General features: G+C 34.8%; 1 protein-coding gene across 1 annotated transcript in view; it reads left to right on the top strand.

Moving 5' to 3' along the window:
- LOC145258320 (DNA topoisomerase 2-binding protein 1-like) overlaps positions 1 to 17,738 on the top strand; it is a 178,246-nt gene that overhangs the window by 14,428 nt on the left and 146,080 nt on the right. Inside the window, exons 2-4 of the mRNA XM_080116401.1 lie at positions 6,633 to 6,748; positions 8,946 to 9,088; positions 17,692 to 17,737. Coding sequence (XP_079972527.1) covers positions 6,668 to 6,748; positions 8,946 to 9,088; positions 17,692 to 17,737 — 270 coding nt within the window. The 5' untranslated portion in view covers positions 6,633 to 6,667. The remainder of the gene's footprint in view (positions 1 to 6,632; positions 6,749 to 8,945; positions 9,089 to 17,691; position 17,738) is intronic.

Consider the following 17,738-nt stretch of genomic DNA (forward strand, 5'->3'; position numbering starts at 1 on the left):
TACTTACTCCTGAAAGTATCTTGTACCTCTGTAAGGCCAACATTCACCCATGTATCGAGTACTGCTGTCACATTTGGGCTGATGCATCTGCTACCAGTCTCTCATTCCTGGACAGTGTTCAAAAGAGAGTCGCCAACCTGATAGATCCTGAACTGTTATCTAAGCTTCAGCCCGTCCCATCGACGAAATATTGCATCCCTCTGCTTTTTTTACAAATATTTTAATGGCGGATGCTCTGACGAACTACAAGCTCTTGTACCCCCTCAATGAAAATACCCCCGACAAACCCGACAAGCAGCGAAGTGCCACCCCTACACAGTAGAGATCTCCAGATGTAAGAAAGCCTTCTACTCTAATAGCTTCTTCTCCATAACTGATAGACTTTGGAATTCTCTTCCATTTTCCTGCTCCCCAACAGTACAGACATGCAGAAGTTCAAGTGTAATGTAAACAGACATCTTGCTGCTAAACTCCCTCCATAGTACCCCTGAAACTTAGGTCCCTGATAGTACCCACCTACATCAAAGTGGCAATGTGCCTTGTTGTTTACAAAATGTAATAAAGAAAACTGGTAAAACCAAACAGGAAAACCATGTAAAAAAAATAAATTCATTGGACTTAAGGAGTCGGATAAAAAAATTCCGACTCTGACTCCTTGTACTTTTAGAAATCCGACTCCGACTCCAGCTAAAACCTCCGACTCCGCAACCCTGTTATTAACCTTAAGTCAATTTCTAAATGGCACTTTTTTACTTTTTTTTTTTTTTTTACACAGGCATCACCACATTATCAAGGCTAAGAGGCCACTCAAGGATAAGGGTTAAAGAGTGTACAGTAGAAATTAGAAAATATAGTAATCATTAGTAATGAAAATTCGGTAAATTTGTTAACTTATATGGAATGGCTCATCAAGAACTTATTTACGTTAGACTTGAAGACAACCATATTGTAGTCAGCCGGAAAGCAGGAAAACGGAAGACAATTCCACAGGCGTGCAGTTCTAAGAAAGAAGCTTTGTTCATGGAATCTACGTTTAGGTTTAGGCACAGATAAAGAGTGGGGGGAATTATTGATAGTGTTTTCAGCTAGACGAGTGTTTCTTGTGAAAGTTTGGCAAGGGGGGACCATAGACTGAAGCTCAGTCGAACGCTTTCCATGAAAATAACGATACATCAGAGACAAGCTCGCAACATCTCTTCTGTGAGATAGAGGCTACAAAGTCTATTTTGAACTCTATCAAGGCAGGACAAGTTCTTTCTAGCAGCTCCTGCCCAGATGTGGCAACAGTATTCCATCCTTGGACGTACCTGGCTCTTATATAGATAGAGAATTGCATCAGCAGTGAGATATCTAGTAGATCGATAGAAAGATCCCACCATTTTTCCAGCGGCCCTGGCAACAGATTTGATGTACGTGTTCCATTTAAGATTAGGAGTAATTGTCAAGCCCAGAAGCTTGTCAAAACTTGAGGCCTCCTGAAGACGAGAGCCATTCATTTCAATTGATGCCAGATGTGGATCAGAATGTTGATGATGTAAAGAGAGAAGCTTGGTTTTAGATGCATTAAAAGTAACCAGCCACTCCTTTCCCAATTGTACCACGTGCTCAAGATCAGAGGAGAGAGAATCAGAGAGAACGTCCAAAAGACTTTTCTGAGACTCAGGAGATATTCTTGGCACCAGACCTACTGAACATTTTCCTTGCTCCATGGATTCAATTAATCTCCAAATCTTCAAGTAATTGAAGTACATCTATTTATTTTGCTTTGATCCCAGAAGATGGAGAGAGTTGTAATTTAGTTATGCGAACTTTAATTTCAGTCATGTATTCTTGGATTTGACTCTTGAATACAGTGAACATTGGAGCAGTAACCTCCTCTCCACAAGATTTCCTCAGTCTGCCTCGAATCTTGGTCTTCAGAAGAAAGATCTGATTCCATAAGTCATCTTGTCCATCCACCATAATGTGTAAAATAACAGAAAGGGCAATTTGTCCCGATAATCAGTGTTGCGGAGTCGGAGTAGAATTTCTAAGAGTACTAGGAGTTGAAGTCGGAGTCGGAAGTTTTTATCCGGTTTGGTTTTACCAGTTGCACAATTTAGCAGTTTTTGTACGGTTTTACTTTTATTTTGGAAGATATATAATATTTTATACTGTACTACAATGTTTCTACTTCATCAAGATATTTCAGTCCATCGGATCTCTGCAAATCCTGTCTGGGCAGCTGTTTTCGTTTTGGTTGTGACGTCACACATGGTCAATGAAAATTCTGTCTTTGAATGAGATCACTGTGAATTACATTGGATAACAATCAAATTGTAATCCGAAAGTTATCCAGTTCCTGAATCAAATGGAATTTGGCAATTGTATTAGTCCAAGATCGATCTAGAATTACAATCTTATCTGAAAAAAAATGGTTCTAAATCAATAAGAAACAACCCATGCTACTATAGCCCTTTATAGCTTTTTCCTGTTTTTCCTTTGATTCTCTTTCCATAAAGGCAATATTATCTTTTAAAAAATTTCTTCTCTGTATAATGTGTCTTTACTCCCTCTTCTGATGAGAAGCATTTGTCTTCAAAATGCCATGGCCTAAAGAGGTTTCTGTATCCTTAAATATTGTATTCCCTTTTGAACTGATAGCATAATAAAATTTCATTGTAAATTTTTATCCCTTTGTTATCTTAACTTATTCTATAAAGCTGGTATAGTGTATATGTGAGTATATTTACCATACAAGTGAATCTTAAATGTAAAAAATGATATACATAAAAAGTATTTATAAAATGCTTGCTGAATAGGTGTGGGAGACTCGTATGTGGATCTGCAGAATAGATTTCCACATAGGGGTCAAGGAGTCGGGAGTTAGAATCAAAGATATCAAAGGAGTCGGGTTGGAATTCTAGGAGTCGGAGTGGAATCAGACTTTTACCATCCAACTCCGCAACCTTGCCGATAACAGATATTTCACAAAATGTTGAAAATTCTCAGATACCACAGTTAGAAGGGAGATCAGGGTTGGGTGGGTGTAAAGCTTGCGAAATATTGCTAAATCGCATCCCCCAACTCTGTCAGAAGTCAAATAACACTTGTCTAAGTTATACGGTAAACCAGTGTACATGAACTCTAGTAAAGGAAAAAAACAAAGGTTCCTTAGAAGTTTAGCCGTCATCAGAACACTTTTTTAAACTCCCGGAAAGAAGTGACAGTTTTTTAAATAACTGCTAACAAAATACATATGCAAATCACTTCCTTCCAGCAGGAGGTATAAAACTAGAGCCAAGCACGTGACTAGGGTTCCCAAAGTCAAAGGTGAAACCGATCCTCCTCCGATTACCAACCTTCTCATGACCTGTAAGTCATTTTAACTTATTTTTCTCACAGAATAGCTTTCTAACAAAGCCCCACCTTCCCATGTTAGGCAAGGCTTTCTAAATAATAACGTTATTGGTGATCATGCATATTAACTTATTTGAGATCTTGCTTATTGTCTATGTCATGACACGTCACAGGATTTGGGGACATGTTTTACAATCCAGAGATTCAAAAAAGTGATAAAAAAAATTAAATATATAACAAATAAATGTTACCAAAAGCAAGATAGATTACTCTTCTACTTAGCTGGATAAGTTTATTATAGTGTTTTTACTTAATGTAGAATGCGTGCTTATGGTGGCATTTAAAATTAAGATACAGAAAGGTCTATGATGTACAGGACTAAGATGTTTTGTACTAGTTTTTATTTATCTATTTATTAAATTGTTAAAGGAAAGTACAGAATAAAAGAATAGTTTTCTAAATAATCTTCTGCAGTTTACGGACCGTACTGAAATATTATTTAGAAATTATTTAATTTATTAAGGGAGCAAGGAAGGGACTTTGTTAACTATTCTGTACTTTCACCTATAAATTAATAAATTTTAGAAAAAGTAATTTTTTTTTCTTTTTACGAAAGAATCGTCATTTATCAAGGCCTGAAGATCACTCAAGGATAAGGGTTAATGAGTGTACGGTGGAAATTGGATAGAATTTGATTATTTAAGAGGACATCTCAACAAGAACTTGTTTACATTGGACTTGAAGATGACCATATTGCAGTCAGTTGGAAAGCATATTCTTTGGACGATAGACAGAGTGTATGACTCTCGCATTTTCTATGATCTTTTTATAGTGATTGTTAGTAATTTTAAAAACATCTATATTATGTTTAAAAGACTTGCAAATTGTCCGTCAGCATCGGGTAACTGAGTGGGTTCATTAACAATCTGTTAGGTCATAAGCAAGGGAGAAATCATGACAAAACCTCCCTTTGTCGTCTGTTTAATTTCAGTGGACTAGCCATTCAATATTGTAAACATTGAAATCCCCACATGAATGCTGGTCGAGGGATGAGTAGATAAATGGATGATCAATTTGCTTAACAATACTCCTAAAGATAACTACTCCATCATTGTAAGGATGGTAGAGGGCAAATATAAATGCTGTGCTGTGACTAAGCGCTACTCTAAAGCACATGTAAGGATCTTCTTTGGAGATGTCCCTGCCACAGGGGAAGGTATCATTAATGTAGGTACATATTCCATGTCCATGATGATCTTGAGGGTTGAGTTTGGATGTGAATGGAAAATATTTATTTCTTTATTCCTTTAATTGATAAAATTAACTTTGTTCCCAATAGCATCTTAATTATAAACTTCTGGTCCTAGAAAAATAAAGTGTTAAAAAAAATATATGTAAAAAGTGACGTTTTTCAAGAAAAAAAAAAAAAATTAAGAGATAAAACTAAAAGAAATTGTGAAAATAAGTTAGATTTAAAATGAATTTGTAAAAATTAAAAAATATTAAAAAAATTAAAGATTTAAAAATTAATGTTGGGTCAAAGGATGTGCCGACAGAGTATGATCAATAACTACTCCATCATTGTGAGGATGGTAAAGGGCAAATATGAATGCTGTGCTGTGACTAAGTGCTTCTCTAAAGCACATGTAGAGATGCTGGAAGTTATATTAGTGTGACAGTGTTGTTGGTTTGAGTTATGGCCAGCTTGCACTGGGTTTAGGTGAAGGTGAACTTGCTTTTAAATTGATCATCAGAATAGATGGGACCTGATAAAAGAAGGAGTCCTGGTTATCTGTCTACTTATAAAAGGCATTTTGTATGTATGTGAGAGAGTTTGTTTCCTATAAACTCTGAAATGTCTGGACCAATTTAAAAATATATTCTTTTATAGATTTCACACAAATGTATTTTATCTGCCTGAATGAAATGTTCTTAGATAGATTTTGTATAGAAAAAATGCCTTCAAAAATAAACAAAAAAATCTGATTAAAGAAGGAACAGCCCAATTTTGAACAAAGTTAACACCTTTATAAAGCCTAACATTGCAAGTTCAGTTGAGAAGTTTTATCACCACACAAGCAGAAGGGCCTGGCATATGAAATCAAGAGTAGGTTCTTTGATAAGATGGTACATTTGAAATGAATCTTTCTTTTTAGAACACAATTGAACCATGATATTTGACTTATGGGTGTGTTTAGAAGACAATTAAACCATGATACATGACTTTTGCATTTTAAACTTTAATTCAAACCATTATATAAAAATAATTTTATAATGTCAACAGTAGGTTCTCCACAGTGCAATGTAGACTACAATGTATTGTAGAGTAAGTGACTGCAAGAAGGCATATGAAGCTTACTCCCAATGCACTGCGATGGGTCCCAACTAGAGCAGGCAATCAGTCAATTTGATTGAAAAATGGACGATTTGACCGATTTTGATGAAAATAAAAATAATGTGTAGCACATTCGTTTATCCTCATTCAATCCCAAGCAACATCACTGCTAATTTTACTCTAAATTGAAAGATAAGAACAGTAATCTAATAAGGAAAAGAAGCTTTGTTAATTTCACTTTTCTCAACTTAGGGTTGAGATCTCTAAACCTGAAAAAGCCCAGATCTTACCGATAGCACCATCCAGATACGAGCATTAAGATTTTATGTTAGAGTCCTGTGAATGGTATGAGTTGTGAAATCTTTTAACGAATAATCATTTTGCTTTATACAAAAGAACCAGGCATTGATGTGTTATTCTTTTTTCCTTATGGTGTGAAATGACTTTGATACAGACTTTGATGAGCAGTTCCGGACGATTTGCCCTTTTGATATCATACTATGTGGGGAAAGTGCTGATTTGTTGGACCAGAGCCTTTCAATATTCAGAGCCTTCACCAGAACGACTGCTAAGTGACCAACCGCTATCCTGGAATGGTTGGACTTAGAGGAGTAAGGGGTATGTTACAGATGACAAATTTCTGATAAACTGCCCCCTTAAGTAAAACACTTTATCAAATCTCCATTACTAATGATACTACATTATCCCATTGATTACTGTACATGCAATAACTCTTATCCCCGAGTGGCCTCCAGGCCTTGATCAGTGGTGACTACCATGTAAAAAAAAAAAAAAAAAGGTTTAATACCAGGAATTGAATCTAACGAACACTTTGAATCGGGTACTTTTTTAGTTTGCTGATGTTGGTTATTATAAGGAACAAGAACATAAAAAACATTTTCTGAGAAAAATTATTAAAATTAACATTTTTTTTGTTTTGTTTCCACTCTATTTTCAGATTGTCATGTTAGAAAAGTAAGACTCCAATTCAGGATGGCCTCAGATGAGTTTAAAGTGAAATGTATTAAGCCAACTGCGACTGAAGTGTCAGTAAGATATACAGAAACTTTTAATGTATGTTTTTTGTTTCTTCCTTCAGTTTTTGGTATGTATGTGTGGAGGATAAAAACAGTATCAGAATAAACAACAAACTCAATCCATCTAAATTTTAAGACTTTTAAGCCATTTTTTAAAAATTGCCTCCATTGTATTAATCTTCCTTGTTGGAATAATTCGTTTTGGAAAGAAACTGAAGCTAAGTAGACTTTTTTTTTCCTTTAAGATATGCGGCAAGAATAAAAAGAAAGAAATGGCTAGTTAGAACCAAATATTGATTTTCAGCTCCATTGCTATTTAGATCTAACATGGAAAACCCAGCAAGATAATGTTATATCTAAATGAATAAATAAGTATTAGGCTGAAAAGAAAGTTCTTGTGTAATTTTTAATTTTCATTTCAAATGATGTATTTTCAAATAATTTTTTGTTATACCTTTACTTTATATATCATTTTAAAGAGCATTTTTCACTCTCTCTAATCATTTAAATTACAATCATTTTAAAACAATTGTCTTCTTTTCAGAATGTTGAATACAAGATAGAAAAAAGGTAAATTTTTCAATTCAAGCTAGGCCAAAAAGCTGCTGGAACAGCTCGTGATATCAACAAAGCATTTGGTCCAGGAACCGTTACTGAATGCACAGCACAATGATGGTTTAAGAAATTTTGTGGTGGCGACAAGAGTCTTGAAAATGATGAGCCATTGAATGTTGACAACGATTAATTAAGAGCCTTAGTCGAAGCCAATCCATGCACAACTGTTTGAGAACTTGCTTCTGAATTAGACTTAACATATGATGATTTCCAACCACTTGAGAGAGATTGTAAAGAAAAAAAACTTGATGTGTGCCTCATGAATTGAACGACAACCAAAATAAACGTTATGAAGTGTCATCTTCCCTTCTTTTACGTAACAAGAACGACCTGTTTCTCGACCGGGTTGGGATTTGCGATGAAAAGTGAGTTCTTTACGACAACAAGTAATGCTCAGCTCAGTTGTTAGACACCAACTAAACTCCACGACATTTCCCAAAGCCAGAGTTACACCAAAAGACGGTCATGCTGACTATTTGGTGGTCTGCGACCGATCTCATCCATTACAGTTTTTTGGGTGCAGGCGAAATGATTACGGCAGAGAAGTTCTGTCAACAAATGGATGAAATGCACCAGAAACTTCAACAATAACACTCAGCATTAGTCAACAGAAAAGGCCCAATTCTCCTTCACGACAATACCCAACTGCATGTTCCTAAACCGACCCTGCAGAAGTTGAACGAATTGGGCTACAAAACTGCCTCATCCGCCATACTCTCCAGACCTCTCACCTACCGGCTACCACTTTTTCAAGCATCTTGACAACTTTCTGTGTGAGAAATGCTTCAAAAGCCTAAGCAATATCAAAACCTTCATCGCCACCAGAACGCAAGATTTTTGCGCTGACAAAAGTGTGTTGATTCTGATGGTGTTTATTTCGATCAATAAATTTTTGTTTGAGCCAAGATATGTTCATCTGAATTTTTAAGTTAGAAGCTGGAAGAACTTTTTTGTCAACCTGATATTTGATATGTTATGCCAAGTGCCCATGGCATAACGGATCAAGTACTAGCAAAAATTCAGTTGTGACACTCTTGTGAGGGTTGAAGCTTCAGTCTGAGTGATACTAAGAATACAATTGCAAATTACTTAAGACTTCTATCCAGTCATAGCTAACGAAATAAGAGCGTGCTACCCTGTGGACTAAATAAAGGGTTTTGCTGACTGCACCTAGATTGCCACTTATGTAGTCAACACCAACAGGTGCTTAACTCCAAGAAACAACTTTTTCTGATTGGTTGAATCTATTATAGGAAACCAATTGTAATTGATTATTTTGATAGGATTGACTAATCAGTATTAAGTATTTCAACTAATAAACATTGAATATTTTACAGTGTTTATCCGCTGTTAAGAGTCAGTCATTTCTTTTGTATGACTTATATTGTTGGCATTTCTTTTCTTTCTACTTAGGATTCTTTTCATCTCTAAATGAAAGTGTTTCTGTGATATGAACTGGATTTAAACTCTGCATGCTCAGGTTATCAGTTTGTGTCGTTAACCATTCAGTCACTGTCACGTCCCTTTTTTTGTGGTCATTAGCCTGTCTTCTTATATCATGCAACCGTTTTCATTTTGTTATTTAGAAGATCTTTTGTTACATTTATATTTTTTTGTAGGCATTAAAACTTCATGGGTTCAAACCACAATGGATTGATGAAGAGAGCTGCTTTGAACTGAAACAAAAAGAAAAAAAAACAATCTACTTGTTCGACCAGTTTGAAGGGGCAGCTTTTGATCATCTCAAGTCTTTAGGATCTCGGTAAGTATCTTCAAAAATATAGTGCTGTGTGAGCTATGGAGGAAAGAAACTTTCTGACCGACTGTATAGATTTAATCTTGTTTTGCTGTGGATATGTTAACAGTCATGTTTGGTGCTACCAAATCAGGCTGTCAGAAGATATCGGGTTCTTGACCTAAAATGCACCACACAAAATGGTCCTATGTTTTGAATCAGAACGAATTTCTGCTATTCTCACTCCTCATTATTTCCTTATTCTGTTGTTCCTTTGTTCTTTCCTTCCATTGTTTCTTTTTCCTTTCTTTTGATGTTTCTTTTTCCTTCTGTAATTCCTTTTTTTTTGTTGTTCTATCATTCTGTTTTCTTATTCTATTGTTTCTGTTAACCTTTTATTATTCCCTTATTCTTTCCTTATCTCCATCTTTCATTATTCTCTTATTCCATTATTCCCCCTTTTCCACTATTTTCTTATTTTGTTAATACATTTTGTTATTCTGTTCTTTCCTTACTTCCTTCTTTCGTTGTTCTTTCGATTGTCTCAAAATCACTTAATTAATTCTTGTTTGAATTAATGATGCTCCTGGTATTTTCCGTCAATTGTGGCTTGGGCTTGACCGGCAATCACCGGATTAAGCTGAGCGTTCTTCAAATATTCTTCAAATTTTCTTTTTAAAAAAAAAACAAAAATGTAAGTTTTCTTGAAAAAAAAAACAAAAACAAAAAAAGACCTGTACTTTTACTTAAAAAAATGCATTAATCTTCTCTTGAAAAAAAAAAATTTTGTTGATGAAAAAATTGCAAAAAAGTAATAAAAGTAAATAAACAACACAAAATACAACTTTTCTTGAAAAAAAAAAAAAAAAATATATATATATATATATATATATATATATATATATATATATATATACACATAGTAAATTTATAGTAGATTTTTAAAAAATTTTTATTTATTGCATTTCTATTTTTTTCCGGTTTGTTTGTTGGGACATTCAATGCCAAATCATCCAGGCCACTTCACTACCCCCACTCAGAATTTTTTTATCCTTTTGAACCCTGTAAGCTATACATAAGTTATGATGAACCGCCAAATTTCAGATCCAGCAATCAATGGGAACCCTGTTTTCGAACCCAGCCAAAATAGTCCTATAAGGGACTGTCGCAAGGTGTCATGAGGAGACTAACCATCATTACAAAATTATAAATTTTTTGAAAAGTATTTAGTTTCTGGCCTAGAAAATTGCACCTAGTAGAGTTTTTTTTTTTGCAAAGGAATCTGAAAATCAACCTTAGAAAGCCAGGAGAGTTCATCTTGTGGGACTTTTTGTCCATTCATATGCCGAAACAGTTTCTGCGGGAACCCTCAAAAGAGCATAACTCTAGGGGTTAAGAAAAGACAACTCTAAGGTCAGAGGTGATATCTGTTTTAATATTTAGAAAGCCAAAAGATAGAACGTTCAGAATATATATACGTTCATACTTGGTATTTTATTACTTAACATTGAAATTTAACGCCGAAAGTTTAACAATTTAAAAAAAATCTTAGTTGAAAATGCCCAATTTTCGTCTAATGTTGATAAATATAAGAAAGTTTTATGGCTGCCTGGGTGTCATTTAGAGGTATATACGTGTTCATCTTATGATTTTATGTTTCAGTGATTAAATTCTCTTACTCTTAGACAAAATTTCAATATTTTTTTTCTTCATTTTTATGATTGAAGTTATGTGAAACACTTTCCAAAAAATACCAAAGAAGCCGTAATCTCAAACTCCTCAAATTTGGCAGTAACATGCTCACATAAAAAACTGCTCATTGCACAATTAGAATAGTTTTACCGAGTCTTCAATTTCTCGTGATAGACTGCACCAATTTTTGATTCAGGCAGTGCCTTTTTCTGCAGCCAACTTCCGAGCTTCTCGAACTAGGTATTCACTTACCCCAAAGAAACTGGCAACTTCTTTTCTGGACCAATCTAGTGGAGCCATTGTAAGGATTTGTATCTTCTCTTGTGTGTGTGTGTGTACTCTTATCTACCTTCTCTTTCAGAAGAAACATGAGACAATCAAAGTTTCTTGCTTTTGCCTTGGTATCATATCCAGCCGAGAGCTGTCCGGTAATTCAAACAGCTCCTTCACCATTTCCTTTTGCTTCTCAAAACTTCTGTTGACTTTCTCGCAGGCATCTTTCACTTTGTTGGACTTTGGTAGGGCATGGGATTTCAATGGGGATATCCCGATCATTCCAGGAGTATCATTTAGGAGATCTTGTTGCTCTGACTGATTTAAGCACGTTAGGTTCACACTCTGCACTCTCGTCTTCCAAGTTGAATCCTGGTCTCCAGTCAGATGCTTCTTCACTCGTTTATGACAGTTCTTACAGATCTTCCATTCGGGAACAACAGCTTCGTCATTGATTCTGAATTTCATGGATTTTAGCCTTGCAGCCATAGCGAGTAATATCTTGTGTGTCCCATCAGGCTTCTTCTTAGTATGGAATTTGAACGAGTCGATGCACTTCTTTTCTTGAACAAACCATCGCTATATTTTCTCTCGTGGTACTTGTATATACTACCCAGATCACAGTTCTATTCAAAACCAGCTCTCCAACGATAGACAGTTTGTTCCTCTTCAGACAGTTCTGCGAATGATTTCAGTTCTACAGCAGTTTTCTGTTGACATTCATCTTTCAGACTTTTTCCAAGATACCATGTGTCAACATCGCTTCTAACCTTTTTTGGTAAACTTGCCATCTCTAAATCATAATCTAAAGAGAACAAAAATTATTAGGGTTAGTAGTATTTATTGTAAGATACTTAACAAAAATAATGACACTTAATCTATTAAAGCAAAGACGTCAAGTCAAAAGTATGTTCACTCATTAACTTTAAATACATGGGCAAAACCGTTCTTTTTCTGTATAATGCATTTTCATCAAACTTGGGTACACAGTCAGCGTTATACTCATTAACCCAGGAACCCCCAATCCACCACACAGTGGTCCCAGATCACTGATTTGTGGAAATAGAAAGTGGAATTAATGTTTGTGCTAGCAATTTGAATGTTTTGGAAGAATAATGAGTCTACTACACAAAAATATCAAGATTAAGAAAATATCCCTTTTCTAGTGTTTTAGGCTCCATAGCCCTTGACTGGGCCCCATTGAATTCTTGTGTGCATTTTTTTTTTTTATACATGAATCATAATCTGGGAATTTAGTTAATGGAAATTGCAAGCTATATTCGAAGATTGCTGCGAAGATTTGCTTTTGTGAAACTGCCACTTTGGCAATTTCATCCATTTTCATATGCAGCTAAAATTGAAACAAATATTCATGCTATGGTAAAATTTCTGACAAAAACTATATATATTCGAAAATGAACCAAAAACATTCTTTTTATTTCATATTTTCACATCATGACTTCTATGTTTTTCTTCAAGCCAATCATTTTCAGAAAGTCTGGAAGTCAAAATGAAACGTTGTTGAATATTTGAATACTTTTTGGGTTTTCATAAATTTCCACTGATTTTCATGACTTCAAAATATTGTAAAATTTAAAAAAATTATCGATATGACTTACAAAAAGTACCCCCCCCCCTCCCAAAATTTATTCTATATTCCAATTAAATTAATTTTTCCAGATATAGTGTCGACTTGTTTGGTGTCTTTTGGACAAGGTTTTGCATAAATTGCTTGTTCAAGTCCAATCGAGCATTCAAATTCAGTCATAAAAATGAAGAAAAAAGATATTGAAATTTTGTCTAAGAGTAAGAGAATTTAGTCACTGAAACATAAAATCATAAGATAAACATGTATATACCTCTAAATTACACCCAGGCAGCCATAAAATTTTCTTATATTTATCAACATTAGATGAAAATTGGGCGTTAAACTTTCGGCGTTAAATTTCAATGTTCAGTAATAAAATATCAAGTATGAACGTATATATATTCTAAACGTTCTATCTTTTGGCTGTCTAAATATTAAAACAGATATCACCTCTGACCTTAGAGTTGTCTTTTCTTAACCCCTAAAGTTATGCCCTTTTGGAGGTTCCCGTGGAAACTGTTTCGGCATATAAATGGGCAAAAAAGTCCCACAAGATGACCTCCCCTGGCTTTCTATGGTTGATTTTCAGATTCCTTTGCAAAAAACCCCTACTAGGTGCAATTTTCTAGGCCAGAAACTAAATACTTTTCAAAATATTTATAATTTTGTAATGATGGGTAGTCCTGTCACGACGCGTTGCAACAGTCCTTTTTCAGCGCTGGGCCTTATTTTGGCTGGGCTCAAAAACAGGGTTCCCATTGATTGCTGGATGTGAAATTTGGCAGTTGATCATAACGTATATATATCTTACAAGGGTCAAAAGGATAAAAAAATTCTGAAGGGGCTGGTGAAATTTCAATCTTTTACTGGATGATTTGGCATGGAATGTCCCTGTTTTGAAATTCGTCTGCATCTGTTACTTTGCTCGGCTTAATCTGGTGGCTGCCAGTCGAGCCCAAACCATGACGGAAAATCATGAGGATCTGAGTTAAATTCTGCAAGAGTACTATCCCCATCGCAGAAAACCGACTCAACACCATTTTTGTTCCAAAATGTCTTTTTTTTTTCTTTTTTTTTTACATATATATAAAATTTCTGTTATCAGTTTTTGTTCAAAATCTACAAAAAAAGTTTAAATTGTCATTTGTATGGAATAAGTAGTGACAACAATTCTGTATTAAACTAGGAAAAATGCCACAGAAATATATGGGATGCTTTAAAATGTTTTTGGACCATCTTGCATTAATCAAACATCAGTTTTTGAGTGGCATAAGAGATTCAAGGAAAGCAGGGAGTATGCAAAGGATGATGAAAGGTGTGGGAGGAATAAGGAAGTCAGAACACCAGAATTGATTGGCCAAATAAAGAATTTCATGGATAAGGACTTTAGTGTGTCTATAGAGATAATAAGCGCACAGTTTGATATCAGTGTGGGAACTGAAAACACAATTATTTGTGAGGAACTGAAGATGCAGAAGATTTGCGTGAAGTTTGTCCCATCCTTGCCACAGACTATTTGACCATGATGGGTATAAAGATAGTTTCTCACCTTCTATATAGATATACAGAAATTGTTCCCTGTGACTTGGTTATTCCTTAAGTTCAAAGAAAACCTTAGAGGCTGTTGTTATTAGACAATTGAGGAGATGAAAGAGGCTGTAACGAATGTCATTGACATGTTCACACAAGACTTCTATGAAACCTTCCAGAAGTTGTGTGAATGGTACAAGTGCATTGCAGTTGGACGAAATTACTTTAAAGGCGACTAGAGTTTCATGTGTGTACTATCAATAAAAGTGCCTGTACGAAAAAAAGTCTGGAAACTTACTGAAGGCACTTGGTATGATTAAATTTCCTTCATCAGTTTTTGTTCAAAATCTACAAAAAATTGAAATTGTCCTGCGCATTGAACAAGTAGTGACAACCTAAAAAAATGCGGAAAAGTACCATTTTTTTGGTTTCCCACAATTATGTAAGAGTGCACATAAGATTTCTCTAAAAGCTAACAAAAATCACCATTTATGGTTGGTTAAATTTATTTCAAATGATGGTCATGGTCATTCACCCTGGCTTGGTCAGGCCAGCTCTTTCCAACAAGCTCATCACGTCCTGAACACTAGGCTGACCAAGCACGGCGACCCAAGACTTGTTTTGAGTACAAGTCATTCGCGGTTTCAGTGATGAACCCTGTAATGGTGAAGGCTCAGAATCAGTTCAAAATCCTGCTTCACTCTTCTGAGACAGGTTTTTAGTTGGTTACTGTGATGTTTCTTCCAGCCTGTTCGTAGTGCTGAGTCAATAATGTCACAGATGAAATCATCTGGATATCATCAAAGGGCATGACCGAACAAATGAAGGCGTCTGACAAGGAGAGATTTTTGAAGAAAGTGGATTTTGCAGCGAGCATGTACTGTACTGTTGGAGATTAACTGTTACCAGTGGATACAGATGATGTGGCATAGGCAGTGATGATCAAATACCTTCAATTTGCATAGGCCATTTGCCCGTATAGGCCAAGTCTCACAGCCATAAAGGAGAATGATGTGGATGAGGACTTGGTAGATCCTGACTGGTGTTCAACCTTATTTCTTTTCGAGACCAGAGCCACAATCAAAGTTGATAGAATTGAAGATGTCTTTTTTTCATTGACTTATTGTAGTGATGATGGGGCCAAAATATTTAAATTGATTGACCTCTTTAAGGGTTTTCGTACTTGAGGACAAGCAGCTGAGACCTGCCATCAGTAATTTTATCTTATTCACATTTATCTTCATACCAATCTTCGAAGCGTAGGTGGTGTGTAATGTCTATTTACGTACTTTAAAAATAGACCTATTAAACTTGACACAAGGATATGGGACAAGAAGGCGAAAGAAGCAACCTTAGTAAAAGTTAGTGTCCCTTAATGATTCTGAGTTAAACAAAACTGAGATGGAAAAGATAATCAAATAGAAAGGTCTTATGTACAAAATAAAAAGAAACTGGAATCCTAGGAAGATCTCCATCATTCCAGTAAATCACAGGAACAACTGAACTCATGAAAAGGAATTTCAAAAGCTACCTGGCATATATACCCTGTGAATCAAGTGTAAGAGAGATATAAACAATTGCACTTAAAGCGATGGCTAGAATCTCAAAAAGATCTCTCAGTTGGAATGTGTGAGATAATGGGTGAATGTCTAGTATCCGGTAGGATGTCCTATCAGCTAGAACAAAAAGTAAAAAAAATTTTAAAAGTAAGAAATGACACAACTGTCTCTAACAGCACTGCAAAGAACATTAGTGATCAAGGTTTTACTAATCTTCTCTTTTGATAGCATTACAAGCTGATTTTTTCTTTTCAGATAATTGTTATTTTAACAACTTGCATGAAAAGAGCTTTGTAAAAGATGCTTAAAACTGTTTGAATTATGCAAATGCCATCAGTAGTTCAAAAGTTATGAGAATTTTAATGCCAAAATTTATGCTTTTCTGTGGACATTTTTCTTTAGAAAAAGTGGGCTAAATTACAGACTTCAACATTTCAAGAAATTTGTTAATTTTGCCACCATTTATTTATTTTTCAAGCTATTCTCATGAAACTTGGCAGACTTATATAAAATTGTCTACTCTTTCTGATTATGCAGTCAAATTTGATTTATCTCTTTACCATAAGCCATGAATTATAAATTAAAATGTACAAATTTCAATTTTTTTTTAAACTGGCACATGGTATCACACAGTAGGTGTCTATTCATAAACAAAACTAAGTATTATAGTGGTATTTAAATATAGCTTTATTGAGAATAGGCATTTTCCTGCCTCCTCACCAAAGGAGAGCTTAATTTGGGGTGCAGCCATTGAATGCCTAAAGAGCTTTCATGGCTGGTATTTACTACTCCCCTCAAAGAAAAAAAAATGAGTAGATATGAATTAATCTCAGAAATAAATCAAAGAAAATTTTTCATATATATTTTAGATTTCTGTAAAAGATGGAAATTTCCATAGTCGATCAGAACTTATGCATTTTGGGACCAGTCCAATTTTCAATTTTGTAAATCCTCTCTATCTGGCCCAAATTATACCCCTATTTTCTGAGATGTAACCATAAATTGTACTCTATGTGAATCCTCGCTGTAACTTTCACAGTACCCGGATACCAGAAATCCTGATAAGCAACAATTATATATTCATCAGTTGATGGTAATTTTTGTCATTTCTATTCTGTTGTTTTACTGAAAATTCAATTATGTAAACAAAGAAATAAAAAAGTAATTTTTTACCTTGTTTCCACCTTAACATTTAAAATGATTACTTTTATAGGTTTTAGAGTATGCTGAAAACGGATATCGCAATATCGCATTTAAATTTTCTGCAAGTAAGTAGTTTTCCGGATATTAAGCAATGTCATTTGTTATGTTATCCCTGGTGGCCATCTTGGTATGCGCAAGCGCACAAACGTAACCCCGAGAAACTATGCACAAATGCACATACCAAGATGGCCACCAGCAATAACATAAGAAACGACATTGCTAAATATCCGGAAAGCTACTTATTTGCGGAAAATTTAAATGCGATATTCGTTTTCAGCATACCCAAAAACCTTAAAAGGTAGACATTTTAAAGAAAAATATTAAGGTGGAAACAAGGTAAAAATTTACAAAATGCATCACATGAAATTCTTATTGAACAGCCTAATTATTATTATTATTATTATTATTATTATTATTATGATGATGATGATGTGGAGTTCTGGCATGAACATAGAACCCCTCAATATAAATGTACAACCTTTGTTCAAACTGAAATATAATTATTTAAATATTCTTCTCAATGTACTGTCAGAATATATGTAGTTATGAAGACCTATCTCCAAAACTCTTTTAGGATTTTGTGACGTATTTCCATTCTATAGATATCCGGGATGGGTGCAGACCCCACATCATCAGATAAATTTTAAAAATTACATTTCTTTTGCATCATATCTTAGGTGATCAGGTTACCCATCTATTAAAAAGGGATGATGGGTGATAATGTATGTATGTATGACCATGAAAATACCATAGTATCTTATATTGGTTTAATTTTTTATTTGTAGAATTCTGGGTTGTATTTGTGTGCTGACATGTCTGGAATTACAAGTGG

The sequence above is a fragment of the Euprymna scolopes genome, chromosome 33 (genome assembly GCF_053919585.1).
Source record: "Euprymna scolopes isolate OS-2025 chromosome 33, ASM5391958v1, whole genome shotgun sequence".
Taxonomy (NCBI): domain Eukaryota; kingdom Metazoa; phylum Mollusca; class Cephalopoda; order Sepiida; family Sepiolidae; genus Euprymna; species Euprymna scolopes.